The 21,806-nt window shown below is 35.3% G+C and overlaps 1 protein-coding gene across 4 annotated transcripts in view; it reads right to left on the bottom strand.

The window, feature by feature from the left end:
• LOC756696 (putative N-acetylated-alpha-linked acidic dipeptidase) overlaps positions 1 to 21,806 on the bottom strand; it is a 51,974-nt gene that overhangs the window by 21,775 nt on the left and 8,393 nt on the right. For all 4 annotated transcript variants that reach the window (XM_030986811.1, XM_030986812.1, XM_030986813.1 and 1 more), the window contains exons 2-4: positions 7,310 to 7,692; positions 6,039 to 6,179; positions 4,637 to 4,775 (exon numbers count right to left, since the gene is read on the bottom strand). In XM_030986811.1, coding sequence (XP_030842671.1) covers positions 4,637 to 4,775; positions 6,039 to 6,179; positions 7,310 to 7,671 — 642 coding nt within the window. In that variant the 5' untranslated portion in view covers positions 7,672 to 7,692. The remainder of the gene's footprint in view (positions 1 to 4,636; positions 4,776 to 6,038; positions 6,180 to 7,309; positions 7,693 to 21,806) is intronic.

Below are 21,806 nucleotides of genomic sequence, written 5' to 3'. Positions count from 1 at the left end.
GTTCAAAAAGACTTTGTTGCCCCTACTGAGATCTAAAAACAATAATTATCGACAAGACTTTGTTGCCTCTACGGAGATCTAAAAACAATAATTATCGGCAAGACTTTGTTGCCCCTACTGAGATCTAAAAACAATAATTATTGACAAGACTTTGTTGCCTCTACGGAGATCTAAAAACAATAATTATCGGCAGGGTTTTGTTGCCCCTATGGAGATCTAAAAACAATAATTATTGGCAAGGTTTTGTTGCCCCTACGGAGATCTGAAAATAATTATTACCCGCAAGGTTTTGTTGCCCTTACGGAGCTCTAAAAACGATAACAATCGGCAAGGTAGTTGCCCCTACGGAGCTCTAAAAACAATAATAATCGGCAGGGTTTTGTTGCCCGTACGGAGCTCTAAAAACAATAATTATCGGCAAGGTTTTGTTGCCCCTACGGAGATCTGAAAATAATTATTACTGGCAAGGTTTTGTTGCCCCTACGGAGATCTAAAAACAATAACAATCGGCAAGGTAGTTGCCCGTACGGAGCTCTAAAAACAATAATAATCAGCAGGGTTTTGTTGCCCGTACGGAGCTCTAAAAACAATAATTATCGGCAAGGTTTTGTTGCCCCTACGGAGATCTAAAAACAAATAACAATCGACAAGGTAGTTGCCCCTACGGAGCTCTAAAAACAATAATAATCGGCAGGGTTTTGTTGCCCGTACGGAGCTCTAAAAACAATAATTATCGGCAAGGTTTTGTTGCCCCTACGGAGATCTAAAAACCAAGTTGCATTGTTTACTGTGTATTCCTATTTTTAAAATATATAAACAATAACTGAAATTTTAAAAAGAAATAATAATAATAATAATAATAATAATAATAATAATAATAACCTAATAGTCCACTCCAAATTTTATTAACCCGAAACGGAAATTCTTTTTGCCCAATTGATCGTGAGCCCGGCAGCCACTGAGCAGCGCCAGATAATGAAAGTTTAGAAGAAGAAAAAGTGTTTTAATAGCTCAAAAGTCATGAATCTTTATCATAATCATAAATAGAACATTAAATTTGTCAACACACATCTATTGCTTCTCATCCCTTCTTGGACCTCTTTACTTTCAGCATTTTTCAATATGTATTTTTCAAAGGCTAAATAGTACCGTATTCCAGAAGTCTCGGGTAAGTATTTCTTGTAGGAAATTAAAAAAAAAAAAATTTTTTTTTAGCCGTTCATAGGATATTTTATTGAGTCAAGCAAAATATTTTACAATTCAATGAAATGAAATCTTTCTTTAGGTAAATATGATTTATATTTTTAATCATGTCTTATTAAAGTTGATCTCTTTTTGCTCTGTTGTCAGACTTGAGACCTCCTGGGACCCGTTTCACAAAGCCTTTTTTCAATGACAAATGACAAAAATCAGTGACAAATCTGCTGATAACCAATCAGAAGCAGGGATTTCAGTAGCTAATTTTTAATAATAATAACAAAAACTGTCATTTGTCACTGATGACAAGTTTTGTGAACCGCCCCCCTGATGGTTGTGAGCTGTCAAGTGCTACACTTGAGTACTCTTGAAGTCTTGATACTGTAAGTATTAGGTAAACACTCCATATTTTATTAACCATTTCTTATCGTGCTCTATTTTTATGCCTCCGCCACCGAAGGTGGTGCCGGAGGCATCATGTTTTCGGGTTGTCCGTCCGTACGTCCGTCCGTACGTCCGTCCCGTTTGACCGTTATCACAATATCTCAAGAACCATTTAAGATTTAAACTTATTAAGACTCGGGAATAGTATTTATCACCATAGGAAGACGATCTGATTAGATTTTGGAGTACGTAGGTCAAAAGTCACAGGTCACATAGGTCAACTTATGAAATTCCTTGTATTGAGTTTGTTAGCGCGATATCTCAAGAACCATTTGAGATTTAAACTTCAAACTTAAGGATAGTATGTATCACCATAGGAAGACGATCTGATTAGATTTTGGAGCACGTATGTCAAAGGTCAAGGGTCACAGAGGTCAACTTATGAAATTCCATACATTGAGATTGTTATCATGATATCTCAAGAACCACTGGAGATTTAAACTTCAAACTTAGTGATAGTGTGTATCACTATAAGAAAACAATCTGATTACATTTTGGAGCATGTAGGTCAAAGGTCAAGGGTCACAGAGGTCAACTTATGAAATTCCATACATTGAGATTGTTATCATAATATCTCAAGAACTACTGGAGATTTAAACTTCAAACTTAATGATAGTGTGTATCACCATAGGAAGACAATCTGATTAGATTTTGGAGCACGTAGGTCAAAGGTCAAGGGTCACAGAGGTCAACTTATGAAATTCCATACATTGAGATCGTTATCACGATATCTCAAGAACCACTGGAGAATTATCACTTCAAACTTAATGATAGTATGTATCACCATATCATAATATCTCAAGAACCACTGGAGATTTAAACTTCAAACTTAATGATAGTGTGTATCACCATAGGAAGACAATCTGATTAGATTTTGGAGCACGTAGGTCAAAGGTCAAGGGTCACAGAGGTCAACTTATGAAATTCCATACATTGAGATTGTTATCATGATATCTCAAGAACCACTGGAGATTTAAACTCCAAACTTGTTTAAATTGCTCTATGGCGGAGGCATCATTTTCGACTGCGCGCAGTCAAAATTCCATCTAGTTTTTCTCTGTTGTCAGACTTGAGACTTTTACTGAGCTGTCAAGCCCTACACTTTTTGAACATGTAATGACTGACATTATGCCTCCGTCGCACTGCCAGACCATCACCAAACCCGACTAAAAACGATAAGTTCTTGGCCATTTGTCATTATGTAATCTTTGTTTGGTCTGTTGTTCGTCTTGTTGGTGTGACCGAGGTGTAACCTCAAAATGATTCAATTCAATTCAATGCTTTATTTTATTACCTATAAATCATACATAAAAATTAGTTTCTTTCTTTTTTAAAATATTATTAACATGTGTAGAACAGGTTTTAAAAAACAATGATACTGTATATCAATATTACAATACAATGATCAACGGATATAAAACAGGAGCTATAATTTCTCTCATTATTTAATAGTGCTTTAGCTCAGATAAGATAACCCCAAATTAAGAAACATCAGAAATCATGCCCCACCTCATTATGAACATGACTGACAAAGAAAGCGGACAAAATATACAGTTCCTCAGGTAGACAAAGGAACATCCCTTCACTGCTATTATGTAAAAATTTGTAGAACAGGTGTCACATGCATATTCACCTTTTTACACAATAGCAGTGAAAGGATGTTCCTTTGTCTACCTGAGGAACTGTATATTTTGTCCGCTTTCTTTGTCAGTCATGTTCATAGTGCCTACATGTAACATCCCAGTATACTGTAGCTTCCTGAGCGAGCTGCTAAAGGGATTACTCCATCAAGTATCAAGAATCAAATATCATTTGGGAGTAGAAGAGTGGGAAAAAAGAAACATAATAATCTTAAAGGGAAAGTCCACCCCCAAAATAAGTTTGTTTCGATAGAGGCAGAATAATAAGAAAATCAGGTGAGTGAAAGTTTGAGCAAATTCTGAATGAAAATAAGAAAGTTATGAATTATTGAAGTTGTGATCAATCAAATACAAATTGGCAACTCTGTGACTTATTATACGAGCTCTCCTTCATTTGCTTTGTGCATAATATTCCATAAAATCATGTTTTCTTCGTTATTGATGACGGAATATATATTTGTTCCTTGCAGGGGGAGTATAGAAACATATTTGCAATTATTATATTTAGGGTGCATGTATGGTTGAAATTTTTATTGAGGGAAAATGACAATTTTAGATTTTTTTAGTACTGAGCAAATGGAAGGTGAGCTCGCATGATACGTCATAGAGTTGCCAATTTGTGTTTGATTGATCACAACTTCAAAAATCCTAACTTCCTTATTTTTAATCGGAATTTGCTCAAACTTTCACTGACTTGTTTCTCTCATTTTTCTACTCCTATTAAAACTAACTTAATTTCAGGGTGGACTTCCCCTTTAATTTTCATTTATATCTTCCCTGTAATGTTAAAGATACTACAGTGTATGTCCCTTTTGCAGCTAACCTCAAATTCTGTAGAACTTTGCAGGAATTATAAATATATCATGTACATGTATGTCCTATCTGTGAAATTTAAACATTAGCAGTGTCCTAGTATTCAAATTATGCAAGGAAACCCGTTTACCTTCAAGACTTTACTGTCAGACACTATTGAGTGACTGACTGACATCTTTTTTTTCTTTGGTAATAAGAACATAAAATAAATTGTACATGAGCATTTGTCTCAATCAATAACATTACCGGTAATGGCCAAAATTTAACTAATTGAATGTTTGAGCAGCACAAAACGTACGACCATTCAGGAAAAGGGTCTGAAAATCAGACTATTACTTAGGTGATTGCAATCACTTAAGTCAATTCAACAACTAAGTCAATTCAACAACTAATGGTCATTATTTTCCCACTAAAAACCATTTTCAAGCCCTTTCGTTTGGAGGGAAGTTCTAAATTAATATTATCTTTCAAATGCCATAGGAATTTAACCTTTTCATTATGTGGGCCTGCAAATGGGACATAGTACCTTTAAATCAACTTACCTCAACTTCTATGTTTGCAGCGTAAGGATTGAAGCCTGGTAGCAGATTGTTCTTTGGGTCATCATTAGGGTAGTATGTAGTGGTAAAACATTCATCACATGTACTTGGACCATATGTATCAAAGCGGGTAGGATGGGTCCTGTCATAATAACAATAATAATAATAATAATAATAATAATCTGGATTTATATAGCGCTTAATACTGAATACCGTCTCTAAGCGCTTCAAAAATATTATTACCTTTATTCACGCACAATGTGCACCATCTCCACTCTCTGGGGAGTATTCCTACCATATGGTCACCGTAAAGGCATATTGGCAACTACTATTCAAACACAAATGCTTTCTTCTTCCTACCGGTTCCCCATTTCTATATTTGGTATTGAGTAGCAAATATAAATTAATGCCTTGCCAAAGGACAGTAGTGCCATGTTGGGGATCAAACCCATGACCTTTGAATTTCAAGCTAAGTGCTTAAAACCAATCGACTACGACACTTCTTGACTACCGGTAGACAAATCAAAAGACGGTCTAATGCGAGTAGATACATGTACAGTACATGTATTCTAGAGTTCAAGTATTAAGGGACAAAATCAATTCACAAATTCAAAAAAAGATAACGTAAAACTGAGTAATATGGACAGAATATGAGGAATATTTTGCAATAACCACATTCACATTGTTGCTGTTTAGTGCATATTTCAGCAAGTTTGGAGGATATTTTTTTTAACAAACAGTGTACATGTATTGGTAATTTGACAACTCTGTATTGAACAAGGAGTTGTTCTTTCTTACAATTCAGAAACACTTGAAGATTCAATTGCATTAAAGGAGCCAGATATTATTATTTCTGACATCTAGCTAATCAAAAAAAAGAAAAAAGTTAATTCACAAGTAAATATGTCATTACTTTTTAATATTAAAGATTTTTTGGGAAAATGCAAGTATTGTACATACATAACATGTACACTGTACTTTTTACATAAACCCCTGTGAAGCTCAAAATTTATCAGAGAGATCGACACAGATATTTTTCTCATCACAGTACTCCATTTGACTTGGGGGTGTTTCACAAAGATCTTAAGTTGAACTTATCTCTAAGTTGGACTTAACAATTAAGGAAACCCGTTAGCACCTTTGAAAATATTTTGTACAAGTTATTTCAAACAACATAAAATGTTGATTCAAATAATTCATAATTTCAATGATGGGAGATTTCATGTTTTTGATGTAGAATTTATGAACAGTCTAAAATACTTGAATATTTGCATTTTATACTTTATTTTAAGGCTACAAATGGCACTCCATAATTTCTAAGTTCAACTTAGAAGCTTTGTGAAACACCCCCCCCCCCCCCCACCCCCAGTTCCCACGTCTCAAACATCATTAAAATAAACCTTACCTGTTTGGTCTGGACAGTTGGACTTGGTATTTCTTGGTGTAAACCTTAAATCCTCCTGCACTACCCCAGGCATTTTTTATGCTTGATATTATCTGTTCGCTATTGGGAGAGCCCGCATAATGAGGCCCCTGTGTGTATCGCCTGGATAAGAACAAAACATATTTAATTGTTATAATGATATGCAGTTCTTACAGTTCATTTTAAACAATATGTATGTATTTTCAGTAAAACTAAAGGCTCGATACATGTACATCTGAAGTAACAAGAAAAATAATAAGACAATTATCCTTTTATACAATTGTAAGAAAAGTTTTCCAAATACCCTTCAACTGTTCTTAAGGCTTGCTCAGATATGGTGCTGTAAAGAGCCACACAAAAATGAAAAGAAAAATTAGCAGCGCTTCCATTAACATGTCTGGGGAAAGCAATTTCAAATCAATCATGAAAATTGTTCCTGACGTTGCAAAGTTTCAAACTCGTTACACAAGATTGACATCATCATGTTTGAATTAACCATATGTCATTTCTTGTGCCTGACATGCATTAAGAAGGTACTTATACTTTTAATATTTTTCCTCCACTGTCTATATGTAGAGTGGTGATTGTGAGGGAGTTGAAGAATTTTCTCCTTCTGTCTCTCTTATATCACAATAAGGCATTCCATTGAAGAGAAGGTTGAGTTCTGGGAAGAGTTGAAAAATAATCTGTGAGCATTATCATTGTATTATGCAAGTGTGGAAGAACATCAGAGACAAAATGTTCCCTGAAAAGCATGGCTCTTCAAATGCCTTAAACTGGGCCAAATTGCCAAGAACCTTGCAGTACACACCAATACTTATATTCTAGATGATCTGAAACTTTTTCCGATCAATTTCACACCATTTCTTTCACAATGCAATCGCATGACCAGAACTCAACTTTATCTTTAGGTTATAATGTTGTCCTTGAGCAGAAAGAACAAAAATCTTTGTAAAATTTGAATCTATTTCGGTTGCAACACATTACAGTACATGCAGTATACCATTTCTGAATGAAACCACATTAAGTGAAATATGCATTTACATACAAGTACAGTATATGTATTAAGTCTAAGTTGCAACAAATTTGTTTACCGGTAATTGCCATTTCAACTTGGAATTTAGTCTTTTTTCTGTATTTTGTACTTTCCAAAATTCTAACCATAAAATATAACTTTGAACCCATTGTGAAATTAGATCATGACACACATTGTCCTTCTTTTACTTAACAGAATTAAAATTAAAAAAACTTACTTTAGATATGAATCCAACGTTTCCTTGGTGATAAGGGTATGTAGGATGTTACTGTAATTACTATGAGGGGCTGGTTCTGTCGGAGTTGGCACTGATACAGTGTGGGTCTCATTTTGCGTTTGCGTTTCGCAGTGCTCCACGACCGCATAGTGCAAAAAATGTCCAATCACAATCCCGACGAAGAATAGGCACAAGGCAAAGGCGAAAAGGCCAAGAGTCTTCCTGTGTTCGCTGCACCACCTCCTAACGGCTGGCCACCGACCGTAGCCACTGTAGTTGTCGCGAATCTTCAGATCTAGCCTATCAATGTCCATTTCTTCCGCAAAGCGGGTGTACGCAGCTCCACCTCCGTCGATCGCCATGGTGATGTGTTAACAAGAAATCTAGAGGCAATTGAAATGAAGCAAAATGAATGACTTTTCTACACAATCTTTCAATTCAGTTCAATTCAATTCATTTTATTTCCATTTCGGGTAAAAAAAAACATTCAACAACAAAATATTAAAGCAAATATATAAATAATACAAAGAATATGGAGGAGCCAGCAGAGGCCATTGGCCTTTCAAAGGCTGGGCTTTGATGTCCGGAGATAATTTTACAAAGTAAAGAGAAAAGAAACAATGGGTAGTAAATAAATAAATAAATAATACATCCATACATGTAATGACGCATTTAATAGTGACTGTGCCTTCTTACACGACTGATGAACAAGCAGATGACTTCACTGAACACACATGTACACAAGAATTTGACTCACGAAATAGTCTCCGGGTTCAATGACTACATGTAGCCATATCAGATGTTATCCGGTTATTGCAATACACAACTACAAGTATAAAGGACAAATTCTCATGAAAAGCTTTTATAGTTGGCCTCAATATGCTACAATACCATAAAAAACGCAACAAATAAATATAATGGCGAAAGCTCCAGTTGGCCTCAATATACTACAATGATACCATACACTGCTACAATCGTGAAAAGCCTTGGTTCGAGTCGAAACGCCTAGCCCGCACTCTCGTCACAATACAACTGTTTAGACTTCCTCATATAAGCAAACGACACACAAACAGATGATACAATGAACAACTGTTGTGACAAGAAACAATACAATGCCTCGATCTTCATGCGTATTATGATTGATATGTTACGTGTTGACTCAGCAAAAGCAGCTCAATTACTTTTTATTTTTTGTTGTTGTCAGTTGTCACTATTGTAAAGAGTATTTTGATGCAATGCCTAGTGCTCCTCGGTTGACTCGTCAACAACACAATAATGATAATAATAATAATAATAATAATAATATATACATTTGTAAAGCGCAATAACTATGTGGATATATTCTACTGCGCTGCAAGAGCAATACAATACAGTTAAAGGTAATGCAAAGTTTTGGGAAATTTTGAAAATTGGTTGGATAGTAATTATTTACAATTTTGATATATTTGGATGCCCCTAAAACACTTCTGCTTTCGAGAAATTAAATAAAACAAATTTACTGGTGCTCCCGGTAAATTTCAAATACGGTGTATTTCAAATAGCGCCTAAAGCTATTCCATGGTAGCTGCGACCATGAAAATCTCAGAATATGCAGTTCTGATACATAATTTCTAAATGGGAATAGCAAATCGGTCGATTGTAGTCAAGAAACATTGTTTCAAAGCTAAAGTAATATCAGTCTTGAGAGGAAGCTCTACAACATAAAGAGCTTATTATTTACAATTTCATCACTTGAAACACTTTAGACTCCATTTGAACCGCGACAACGATCATTGAATATTGTAAGATCGCATGTGCTTCCAATATGTTCATTAATTGAACCAAATTCATGACCCCATACCAAAATTATACCTTTAAAGGGATCGTTTAACAATGTTAAATCTGAGATACACGGCCCTACGTGTTATCAGTGTCTGTGATATGGTGTAATATTGAAGCCCTAAAAAAATTGCGCTTCAAAATGATCAAGAAGTGCCTCAAAAAAGTAAAAACCTTTGAGTGACCGGTTTTACCATACTCGTTTTCCCAATAGACCGCAGTGTTATGAAAACCGTCAAGCGAACGGTTTTCAAAATTTGTAATTCCAATCATAAATATCTTGATAATCAGACAGGCGATCGGCTTGTAAAAGTCATGGGGTTCCTGACTGACCTAAAGGTTTATAATTATCATTGCATCATGAGCTAAATCCAGAATTTTTTCTCCAGAATCTGAGTGAGACAAAGTTACCAGATCCCTTTAACAACTGAATTCTTCTTTGTTTGAGTATCGGTACTTATAATTTACAAATGTAGTTGTTAACTATACATGAACCTCGTGTAGCTTCTTGCACAGTTTAGCTACATGTATAGCTAGGGGTTAATTTAGGCAAACATCGGAACGCACTTTGTAATAACTGTCCAATCACACTTGCGTAAAAAATGTTCAAAGATTTCGTTTATTACACATCCGTTAACTGTACCGGTATATTGTAGATATGATTGTAAAGATGCTCAAGAATTCAACTGTTCGTGAAACACGTCGTATTAACGAATAGGAAGATTAAAGAGCGATAACGTAGAGTATACATGTAACATGGAACAATGTATATTATGTAGCGATGAGTGAAACGAACATGGGGTGAAAATTAATGAGTGAGTGGTTTGCTGTAAAGCAATAGAAATATTTTAACTCAACAATACAATGATTGATGTACTGTGTTGATAGCTCTGTCTCAGATCAGTAACTTTGTTAAATAGTATTCTTCTGTTGTGGTCACTGTTGTAAGAGTATTGGTTGACGCACCTGTGACAATATGTAAACAGTTGTCTGAATTTTTATGGTTCAAATGGCTCAATAAGTTTGATTGATAGTACATACAGCCGTATTTATTCAAAATTGCTTTTGATGATCAACTACATGTAACTCTGTTCACTTTGATGTGTATTCCATATGTATTGTAATTTGTAGGTTTATTTGCACTTTTTTGTTTTGTTTAATATGTAATTGTTTATCAGTCTATTTTGTATGTTATAGCGCTTAGAGACTTTGAAGGTAAGCGCTTTATACAAATAATTAACGTTTTTATTTATTTATTTATTTATATATATATATATATATACGGTACACGACTAAATTATTCATACCCTTACCAAGTTTTGTAAAAATATATAAAGTAGGTGAAAAATTGATTTTGTCAGGTTTTAAATTTCTTGAAAATGTAATATACACTGGATTAAAATTTACACATGAAAATAGTCAACTAAGGCCCTAATGCAACCAATCCACCTTTCTTGACTTATTAAAAACTTTAAAAAACATCCAATTTACAAGGGGATATGATTACCGTAAATCTCTGTGTATAAAGCGCACCTGTGTATAAGGCGCACCAATTTTTGGGGAAGAAAAAAAAAAGAAAAAAGAAAAAAAAAAATTGTTTTTGTTTTTTATTTGTTTGTTTGTTGTTGTTTTGTTGCCGAAAACCCACGCAGGGAAGGACCTTTATTTAACATCGAGGTGCAGTTGAAGGAGATGATTTGTGCAGTAACAATGTTGTTTTCAGAAGAATGTGTAAGATCATTAATGTAAATTAAAAACAATAGAGTACCTAGGAGAGAAACTTGTGGTACACCATTTGTTATAGAATTTTTTTTGGAGGAATTATTATTATAAAGTACATATTGAGATCTATTAGAAAGATTACTTTCAAACCAAGATGACAGACAAATTTGAGTGTTGTTGTAGTTTCCGAGTGGTGAGTCAACACACTGATTACTGAGCTGGGAGACATTGCCAGGCATAGCGCCATAAATTGGAGAAAAAAAATAAAAAATTCTGTACCTGTGTATAAGACACACCCCCGACTTACTTTCAATTTTTTTCGGCGGCAAAAAAGTGCGCAGAGATTTACGGTATGAATAATTCAGTGGTTAACTGGGTACTTATGTAACACACGTGTAAGCATACACAGCTGGACATGAAAGAACTTACCAGAAATTTCTACCACAACCTGTGTCCATTTCTAATGTTGTTTGATGCCAGGTATTGTTTTAAGTAAATAAGCAGTAATTTGAAAAGCTCAAAATCAGCGATTCACCACACAAATTGAAAAATCTTAACTTTCAAAACATATTGAATACAATTTCTGTGCACAAACTTCTTTAGACACATTTTAATATCAACAAACAAACAAACAAAAATTTTACTAACTTGACGAAGAAAATCTGATACTGTATATACCTGCCTGTTCTTTAAAAAATTGTCATGAGCTGTAAAACTATTGTTTTTTTGCTGAAGCCACTATTGTAAATACAAATAAAAAATTCCTTTTTTCAGCTCCTTTTAGGATTTGATAACACAGAGATTATTTAATGTCAATGTTTTCTTTTCAACGTGCCTCATTTCTAATTCTCCATCTTTTCTAAATGTTCAAATTAGTAAAATATATACATGTAGTATTAAAGAGGCATGTTCCCCGTATTCCAGAGGGCGTTCAAAATACGTACCCGCTGGTGGACGGTGCTAGCTGCCTATTGACACCAACAGAATACGGCTCTTACGCAGATGGCATGTTCCGAATGCCCGGACAATACAGATTATCGCATACATGTGCCGAAGTAATGCAATCGCAGTTCGGCTCTAAGATTCGGCTGCTGTTTCCGCCCACTTTCGTGACGTCGCGATCGTCAGCGATCAGCTGGCTTGGCGAAGGCAGGCCAGGCCGCGCGTACTTTGATTGTATGCAAATTAGAAGTCGATCTTCGAGAACCAAGATGGCGATGACTAGAGCAGCGATAACTACACTGGCGGGAACGTGCCACTTTAACTTTTCACATACTGTATAACACTATAACAGGTAAAAAGCCAAGCCTTGTGCCTCTGGTGTCTGGCCCTGCAGTATTACATGTACTGTACATGTAGGCTTAAAGAGAAGGTTGAGTTCTGGGAAGAGGTGAAAAATAATTTGTGAGCGTTACTCATTCTTATTATGGAAGTGTGGAAGAACATCAGATAAGACATGTTCCCTGAAAAGCATGGCTCTTCAAATGCCTTCATATTCTAAATATGCATGTAACATCGTAAAAATCGGGGGCCGGCTTTTTACGCCACGTGTTCGTGTAGTCCCATATACATCTGTCTGTGTATAGTGTTTGTAACTTGGTCAAATTGGTTATCATTTTGATGATTCCCGAACCTTGCAATACACACAAATTCTTATATGCTAGATGATCAACCTTTTCTGGTCGGTTCCACACCGTTTCTTTCACAATGCAATCGCATGACCATGCAGAACTCAACTTCATCTTTAACATAAGTATGTTCATACCAAATACACTGTAATTGGCCAAAGAGAGAGATGCCTCTAAAGAGTCTAATGTGTTATATTTATAAGCTTTCATTTGCTTGTTAAGAGTTACTGAGCATGACTAATAGCTTACTATGATTCGGGGAGTTAAAGGTACTTAGTAACATTGTGATGGTTGATTTCACAAATCTGTTGAATCAGGATGCAAAACACGTAAAATTATGTGTGTATGTATGTATGGATTATCCAACTACGATGCCCCAAATCCTAAATTAATTCACACAATATGAAGATTTTTAACAAAGTTCAACAGGTTTTTGAACGGGCGTCGATGGGAAGCGCTTCTGAATCTAAATTCTCCCAACCATTTTTGAATTTTCCCAACCGTTTTTCCATGAAAAAAAGACATAAAAACAGGCTATAAAAAAATCTGTAAACACTTGAATGTCTGGAATGGAATGTAGAGCCATTTTATTGCTTTGTGAGATTTCCATTCACCTAAAATGTAATTAAATTGTAATAATAGTTGGGAGAATTAAGGAATCGATCGGATCAGTTTTTCCCAATTTGTACCATGAATAATGGTCCGTTTTCGCTCAAATTTTCAGATTATCTTTAATTGTACATCTAGCATTGAAGTCACTACCTTAGCATAACTATCTCTCATCTGAACAACATAAGTATGTTCATACCAAATACATTGTAATTGGCCAAAGAGAGAGATGCCTCTAAAGAGTCTAATGTGTTATATTTATAAGCTTTCATTTGCTTGTTAAGAGTTACTGAGCATGACTAATAGCTTACTATGATTCGGGGAGTTAAAGGTACTTAGTAACATTGTGATGGTTGATTTCACAAATCTGTTGAATCAGGATGCAAAACACGTAAAATTATGTGTGTATGTATGTATGGATTATCCAACTACGATGCCCCAAATCCTAAATTAATTCACACAATATGAAGATTTTTAACAAAGTTCAACAGGTTTTTGAACGGGCGTCGATGGGAAGCGCTTCTGAATCTAAATTCTCCCAACCATTTTTGAATTTTCCCAACCGTTTTTCCATGAAAAAAAGACATAAAAACAGGCTATAAAAAAATCTGTAAACACTTGAATGTCTGGAATGGAATGTAGAGCCATTTTATTGCTTTGTGAGATTTCCATTCACCTAAAATGTAATTAAATTGTAATAATAGTTGGGAGAATTAAGGAATCGATCGGATCAGTTTTTCCCAATTTGTACCATGAATAATGGTCCGTTTTCGCTCAAATTTTCAGATTATCTTTAATTGTACATCTAGCATTGAAGTCACTACCTTAGCATAACTATCTCTCATCTGAACAACATAAGTATGTTCATACCAAATACACTGTAATTGGCCAAAGAGAGAGATGCCTCTAAAGAGTCTAATGTGTTATATTTATAAGCTTTCATTTGCTTGTTAAGAGTTACTGAGCATGACTAATAGCTTACTATGATTCGGGGAGTTAAAGGTACTTAGTAACATTGTGATGGTTGATTTCACAAATCTGTTGAATCAGGATGCAAAACACGTAAAATTATGTGTGTATGTATGTATGGATTATCCAACTACGATGCCCCAAATCCTAAATTAATTCACACAATATGAAGATTTTTAACAAAGTTCAACAGGTTTTTGAACGGGCGTCGATGGGAAGCGCTTCTGAATCTAAATTCTCCCAACCATTTTTGAATTTTCCCAACCGTTTTTCCATGAAAAAAAGACATAAAAACAGGCTATAAAAAAATCTGTAAACACTTGAATGTCTGGAATGGAATGTAGAGCCATTTTATTGCTTTGTGAGATTTCCATTCACCTAAAATGTAATTAAATTGTAATAATAGTTGGGAGAATTAAGGAATCGATCGGATCAGTTTTTCCCAATTTGTACCATGAATAATGGTCCGTTTTCGCTCAAATTTTCAGATTATCTTTAATTGTACATCTAGCATTGAAGTCACTACCTTAGCATAACTATCTCTCATCTGAACAATGTTACAAAGTCCCTTTAAAGGTATACCGGTAGACAAATTGTGGTCATGCAATTGCATTGTGAAAGAAGCATTGTGGAATCGATCAGAAAAGATTGATCATCTAGCATACATGTATACTGGTGTGTACTGCAAGGTTCTGGAATCATCAAAATGATAAGAAATTTGGCCCAGTCTTGGTAACCTTACAAGCACTGTACACAGAAAGATGTATATGGGACTATGAGATATCTATCCAGTCCTGATAGATAGATATAATAATTTACCAAATATATCAATTTGTAGGCGGTTTCCGGCAAAATTTGTATCATCACATATTAGTTGAAACATATTCTTTCACACGATTGGTAATAATAGCTTCCGTTTCATTTTTTGAGAGGGAGGCGTTTCCAAAACTGGTCTTCACCTTTAAATATAAAATACAGTGCAAACAGTGGGATCATAAGATGATTATGGTTGACTGCCATTGTATGGAAACCACTGAAGCCAAGTTGTCAAGGGTCTTTTTTAAATACCATTTTGACAAGTAAAAATATCAACCTAGATCATAATATTTGTGCATGATCAACTGTATGAAACAGACCTGAAAACAGATCACAGCCTATCTCTATTATGCTCCCTCCTTCAAAGGTATTTCTGTTGGGGTGCAGCTCGTGCGTTACAGACGATTCAGACAAACAAATAGCCTTTTGTTACATTTTGTATCAAAAACACTTCTAGAGATTCAGAACTACCTATGGAGAGGGTACCTACATGTAACTGGCACTGCCAAGTTATAATATTGTGACTGTGGGAAAATGAATGATGAAAAATAATGGACTATGCAAGTACCGGTAGTCTACAAAAACATATTCTTCAAATTCAATGTTTGTTGTGATTGTTTTGAGGGTTTTTTTTGTTTTGCTTTGATTGTTTTTTTATTTAATGCAAATTCGAAAAAATTGTCTGATCTGGGTTGATATTTTCATCAAATAGTATATAATTCCCTACACAAGTTAAAATCAAAATGTAATTTACGTTGATATGACAAGAGGTGAAACCAATTCCTTCCAACCGTTTTCAAAATAAGTATCTTAGTATTCAATTCCCTACAATTGAAAACAAAAAAATTACTGTAAAGTCACATGGATTGGAAAAGAAGACCTTCGGATTATACCGGTAGTTATTAAGTTCACTTCCTGGCATCCGTGTGACTCTCTTCCAAATGTACCGGTACTCATTTTGTATTAATTCACTGATTTTTCTTTGTCTTTGCCGAATAAATAATAATAATCATAATAATAAAATATGTAAAAGGCAAAATAAAAAGTAATTAGCGCCAATATGACAGGAGATGAAACTGATCCTCCCAATCCTTTGGAAAATACTCATGCTACATAGATGAACTAGATGAGAATTTTAATGTACCGGGGTAAGATGAAAATTTAGCACCATATACATGTACATGAAAAAAAATCAACGAAGCAAAATTCTGGTGAGATCCACTGTTTTTTAATTAGCAAATCTTTAATTTGTGTATACTTATATTCTAGCGCTAAGTTGTGCAAAAACATGTTTTATTATTGATTTTTGTGAGTGTGTGTGAGTGTGTCTCTGTGTGTGTTATTTGTACTGCAAGCGCGTGGTCTCATCCACTATGAATACGAAAATCCCAGTATGTCATTTAAAGTGCTTAAAATTAATGGCATGAACGCTAATTCAGACGAGGAGATCTCATCATTAGCAAGTAGCCCTGCCATGACGCTGGCTCATATAATGTTCATATGAGCAATTGAGCATAGGCTTCGCTTGGGGCCTACCATGAAGGACCGGGGCACTGCCCCTATGGCATCATAGGGGAGAGAAAGGGGTACAGGTCTTACAACAATGTAATGTTTTGTGTAAATTGATGAAATTTGAAGTAAATTTACAAGGTCGTCAATTGGGGGTGAGGGTAAATTATCTTCTTTTATATTCCTTTTCTCATTTTTGTTTTTTCCTTCTCTTCCTCTGTCATTCCTTTTTCCATTCATGAGGGGGGGGGGGGAGCACATGCTCCTTCCTTTAAAGCTCTTTAAAAGTTCATTTTTAGCAGGATTGTTAGTTACTTCTCCTTAAAGTACATTTTTGCAATACATAAATACTGCATGTATTAAAATCTGTGAGCATATTATTGCACTATTCATATGTACTTATGGATCAAAGGGGCAGAGCAAGTGGTAATGCAATGATGCAGAATGAAATATTGAATAATTCAGCACCTCATTTGTATGAAAAAATGTACCAAAGAAGGTACGGTATACCACCATCGTTGTGGTTATGCAGTAGCACCCTCAGACAGAGCTCAGCTCGATCAATGTGTGCACAGAATTTACAGAAATGGCTATTGTCTGAGTCTTAATAGGAGGGAGCGGAGGAGGGAGTGGATGAGACAGACAAACAAAATGTAACCACAAATTATCAAAGGCTAGGGTTGGGTACACACAAAGAAAATCACAGAATCATCCAAACCTCTGTCTACATGTATTAAAGTAATCACAGATCACAGTGAGCACTGAAATTGTGCATTTCATATGTACATGTATGCATGGGAGTTCTTTAAGGATTTGGGGGAGAATATTAAAGGTAAAGACTAGTTTTGGAACCGCCCCCCTCTCAAAAAAAGAAATGGAAGCTCTTATTATTAATCATGTGAAAGAATATGTTATGACTAATACATGATGATAACAAATTTGCCAGGAAACCGCCTACTAATTGATATATTTGGTAAATTAGTTTATCTATTGGGACCAAATAGATAATTTGCATGTGTGCGTAGTCCCATTTACATATTTCTGTGTACAGTGCTTGTAACTTTACGAAGACTTGGGCAAATTTCTTATCATTTGATGATTCCAGAACCTTGCATTACACACCAATACTTATATACTGGATGATCAACCTTTTCTGATCGATTCCACAACGTTTCTTTCACAATGCAATCGCATGTCGACCAGAACTGGTCTTTATCTTTAAAGTTCTATTTCCTGACAGCGATATTTACACATTTTACTGTTTTTATTCTTATTTTCTATCAACGCTCTTTTGAGCTAAATTGCTCACTGCTCCCAAGTATTTTTTGCCACTGATCGATTGATTTATTTTATTTGCCAAGCATCCAACATACAACAATGTAAAAGAATAACAGATCAAAATTAATTCAGCTTGAACAGGATAACCAACGAAAGCTTGAGGGCTTCAATTTTCAGCGGGGTCCCTGACATACATGTACAAAATTAGTAAGTTAAAATCGTGTTATTTACAGACAGATACAGAAAAAAACTTATTAAAGATAATACTGAAGAAAAGAAACAAAAGAAGAAGAAAAAGATGGAGAAGTTCAAAAGAAGGAGAATGAGAAAAGGAAGAAGGAGAAGAGAAAAAGAAGGAGGAAGAAGAAGAAGAAGAAAGAGACCCAGCAAGAAAGATACAGATGTAAAAAAAAATGACTATGGTGCAAGACCCGGAAGCTGGGACATCCCCCCCACCCCTTGAAGTTAGACCTGGAAGCTTGGCAGCTGGAGACGGCTTTCTTCCAGAAGCTTTGGTATTCAAGGTATTCAAGAAGAAGAAGAAGAAGAAGAAGAAGATGAAGAAGAAAAGGAGAAGTTCAAAAGAAGGAGAAAGAGAAAAGGAAAGAAGAAGAAAAAGAAGAGGAGGAGGAGGAGGAGGAGGAGGAGGAGGAGGAGGAGGAAAAATAATGATGATAAAATTTTGTAAAGAGCATGTGAGAACAGTTTTCCTTTCATTTTATCCATATAGATGTAGGAATATGCACTCAAGGTAAAAAACAAGGGAAATGCTCTCGGCGGTCTCGCCTGCATAACGCAATTCAATATGATAAACCAGAACGTCAATGACGTAGCGCTCATCCGCATCCCGCAACAACAAATATCGTAAATTTTATGTGGTACACTTTTGAACTGGTCAAAAAATAAAAATTTGATGCCCTGGAAGGGACATAATTTCATTTCATTTGCATAAAGTACCATAAATAATCAATGGAGCAAAATCTCACAATTCTGTGTAGAAGTTTAGTGTTCCAAATTTAGCTCTACCAGATAAGGCAAACCAAATCAAAATTGGTCAAGAAATGAGGGAAAAGAAGCAACTTTTGTTATTTTTGGAATAAATTTGCATAAATTACCATAATTAATTAATGGAGAACAATTTCAAAACTCTGTGTAGAAGATTAGTGTACCAAAGTTAGCTCTACGATATAAAGCAAACCAAATGAAAATCGGTCGAGAAATGAAGGAGAAGAAGCCTTTTTTGTGATTTCGAATAAATTTGCATAAATTAGCATAGATAATGAATTTCTCGATTCTGAGTAGAAATTTTAAATCCCCGTCCAAGTTTCATTGACTAAGAACTTATACTTTCAAAATTATATCAAAAATTCAAAAACTTAGTTTTCGATGATGATGCTACAACATAGTCCAAGTCTGTTGACCTGAAATGACCTTTGACCTTGATTTTGTGATCTGAAATTCTACTCACATGATTGGGGATACTTGATTACCCTACAGTCAAAGTTTCATTGACTAAGAACTTATACTTTAAAAATTATATCAAAAATTCAAAAACTTAACCTTAGGTTAAGTTTTTGATGTTGACGCCGCCGTCGCCGCCGGAAAAGCGGAAAAGCGGAAAAGCGGCGCCTATGTCTCGCTTTTTGCTACGCAGGCGAGACAAAAACGTTTAAAACATTGAAGAAAAAAAAAAGTACATTGTGCAGTCTAGCCACCACTCATATTGACAGAGTAAGCACATTCCCACTGAATACATGGATAACAAAATTTGAAGACTAAACATTTCCGAAAAATGTTTTCTTTCATACTGTGGGACTTTGCACTCTCATGTAATAATGAAATATGGCAAGGCTTTAGCAGTATCTGGTTCAAATACCTAACAATGATATACATGTAATTGTATAAGTAAACTGTATTTGTTATGTACCTTAATCATACAAAGTCTTTACAGCCTCGGGCGAGACGGTAGACGAAAAGATTAATAGCGTTTTTCTTTCATTCAAATTCTATACAGTGTAAGATCTACATGTACTATTACGCAGCACTCCGGTAGCAAGAAAGAAAACACAAAGCGACAAAGGTTGAAAGGACAAATAATTGTGTTACAACCATATGTTTGCTACCAACAACAACAAAAATACAAGAAAAAAATAGAGATTTAGGTTTCATAAATTACAAAGTGCACATGAGACATTCTATAAACCCATGAAGCATTACATTTTCTTGGCTACTCCTCTTTTAAATTCTCTATTGGCCTTGCGAAACGACCTCTTTAATTGTGTTCCTTTGATCTGCTTAGGATACGTGGTATGCGTTATTGAGGGGTAAAAAGAAATATATTCAACTCACTGAGTCACTTGACATTCTGAATACGTAATGTGTTACTTTTTTCCCTTTAAAAAAACTCATTAATTGGTCATTTATCATTCTGCTGACAGTAATAGCATTCACATATGGCTTAAAGGCATCGTTTAACAATGTTAAATCTGAGATGCATGGCCCTACAGTACGTGACCGTGTTGTCAGTGTCTGTGATATGGTGTAATATTGAAGCCCTAAAAAATTGCGCTTCAAAATTACCAAGAAGTGCCTCAAAAAAGTAAAAATCTTTGAGTGACCGGTTTTACCATACCGGTACTCATATTCCCTAATAGACTGTAGTGTTATGAAAACCGTTAGGAAAATGCAAAAAATAAATATCTTGATAATCAGACAGGCGATTGGCTTGTAAAAGTCATGGGGTTCCTGACTGACCTACAGGTGTAAAGGTTTAAAATTAGCATTGCAGCATGAGCTAAATCCAAGATTTTGTTTCAGAATCTGAGACAAAGTTACCCAATCCCTTTAATGCACTATCTTGAATCATAGTACAGTACATGTACATGTACAGTAACTAAAAACATTAAACAAATTTTATAGACTACCAAAGTGGCCAAGTCATCAAGGTTGCTGGTTCCAAACAATGGTGTGGTGATCACGCCTGCCCCAAACATTAGATTTGCCCTGCTCCACCCCATTACCGGTACTTGAATGATTTCACAGAGAACCTCATGAGTATGCTCTATTGTTTAGAACCAGTAACCAGGACGACGAGCGAGTATGATGTACATGTAAGCACTTTGGTACTCTATAGTGAACAATCGTGCAACATGCAGTGAAAATCTGCAATTCACAAATTCAATAGAACCCATTATTCACGGCTCGACTCTCATGAGCACCAAAAAGTCTGCACCCTAAAATGCAAACATTCTTGAATAGGGCTCATGTAATATATAGAGTCTAAAAACTCAAATCATGACCCTCTTAAAAAAAAACGTTAGTTTGAAGCCCTTCTCTACATAAATGTATTAGGGACCCACTTTGTTACATTTTTGGTGTCCCACTTTATAAGGAACCCACATGTATTAGACCCCTGTTACACATACGTCTGAAAGTGGACTGAGGCCGGCCCCAGAGTCGACTCGACGTATGTGTAACACCAACTTTTTTCGAAAAGCCAGACTGAGGCCAGGTTGACTCAGTCCACCTCTGGATGTGGTTTGAGGCCGGCCTCAGTATGTGTAACACCAAAGTGGACTCGGGGCCGGCTTATAAGCGGAAGTGACGTAACCTGTCATCATTATCAACATAATACATCGGGCGCGCTTGCCACCTTCTCTTATGGTATTCTTTGTTTTTATCATTCTATCACTCTCTCTTTCTGTCTTTCCTTATGTTATTCTTTGTTTTTATCATTCTATCACTCCCTCTTTCTGTCTTTCCTTATGTTATTCTTTGTTTTTATCATTCTATCACTTTCTCTTTCTGTCTTTCCTTATGTGAAATGTTTTTATCATTCTATCCTTTTCTCTTTCTGTCTTTCCTTGTGTTATTCTTTGTTTCTTCCTTCTTTCATCTTCTCTCATGTTATTCTTTGTTTTTATCACACTTTCTCTTTCTGTCTTTCCTTATGTTATTCTTTGTTTCTTCCTTCTATCATCTTCTCTTATGTTATTCTTTGTTTTTATCACACTTTCTCGTTCTGTCTTTCCTTATGTTATTCTTTGTTTCTTCCTTCTTTCATCTTCTCTTATTTTATTTTTTGTTTTTATTATTCTATCACTCTCCTTTTCTGTCTTTCCTTATGTTATTCTTTGTTTTTATCATTC

Source organism: Strongylocentrotus purpuratus, unplaced genomic scaffold (assembly GCF_000002235.5).
Source record: "Strongylocentrotus purpuratus isolate Spur 01 unplaced genomic scaffold, Spur_5.0 spur5_scaffold_16, whole genome shotgun sequence".
NCBI classification, from domain to species: domain Eukaryota; kingdom Metazoa; phylum Echinodermata; class Echinoidea; order Camarodonta; family Strongylocentrotidae; genus Strongylocentrotus; species Strongylocentrotus purpuratus.
This window is presented reverse-complemented; position numbering and strand designations above follow the sequence as displayed.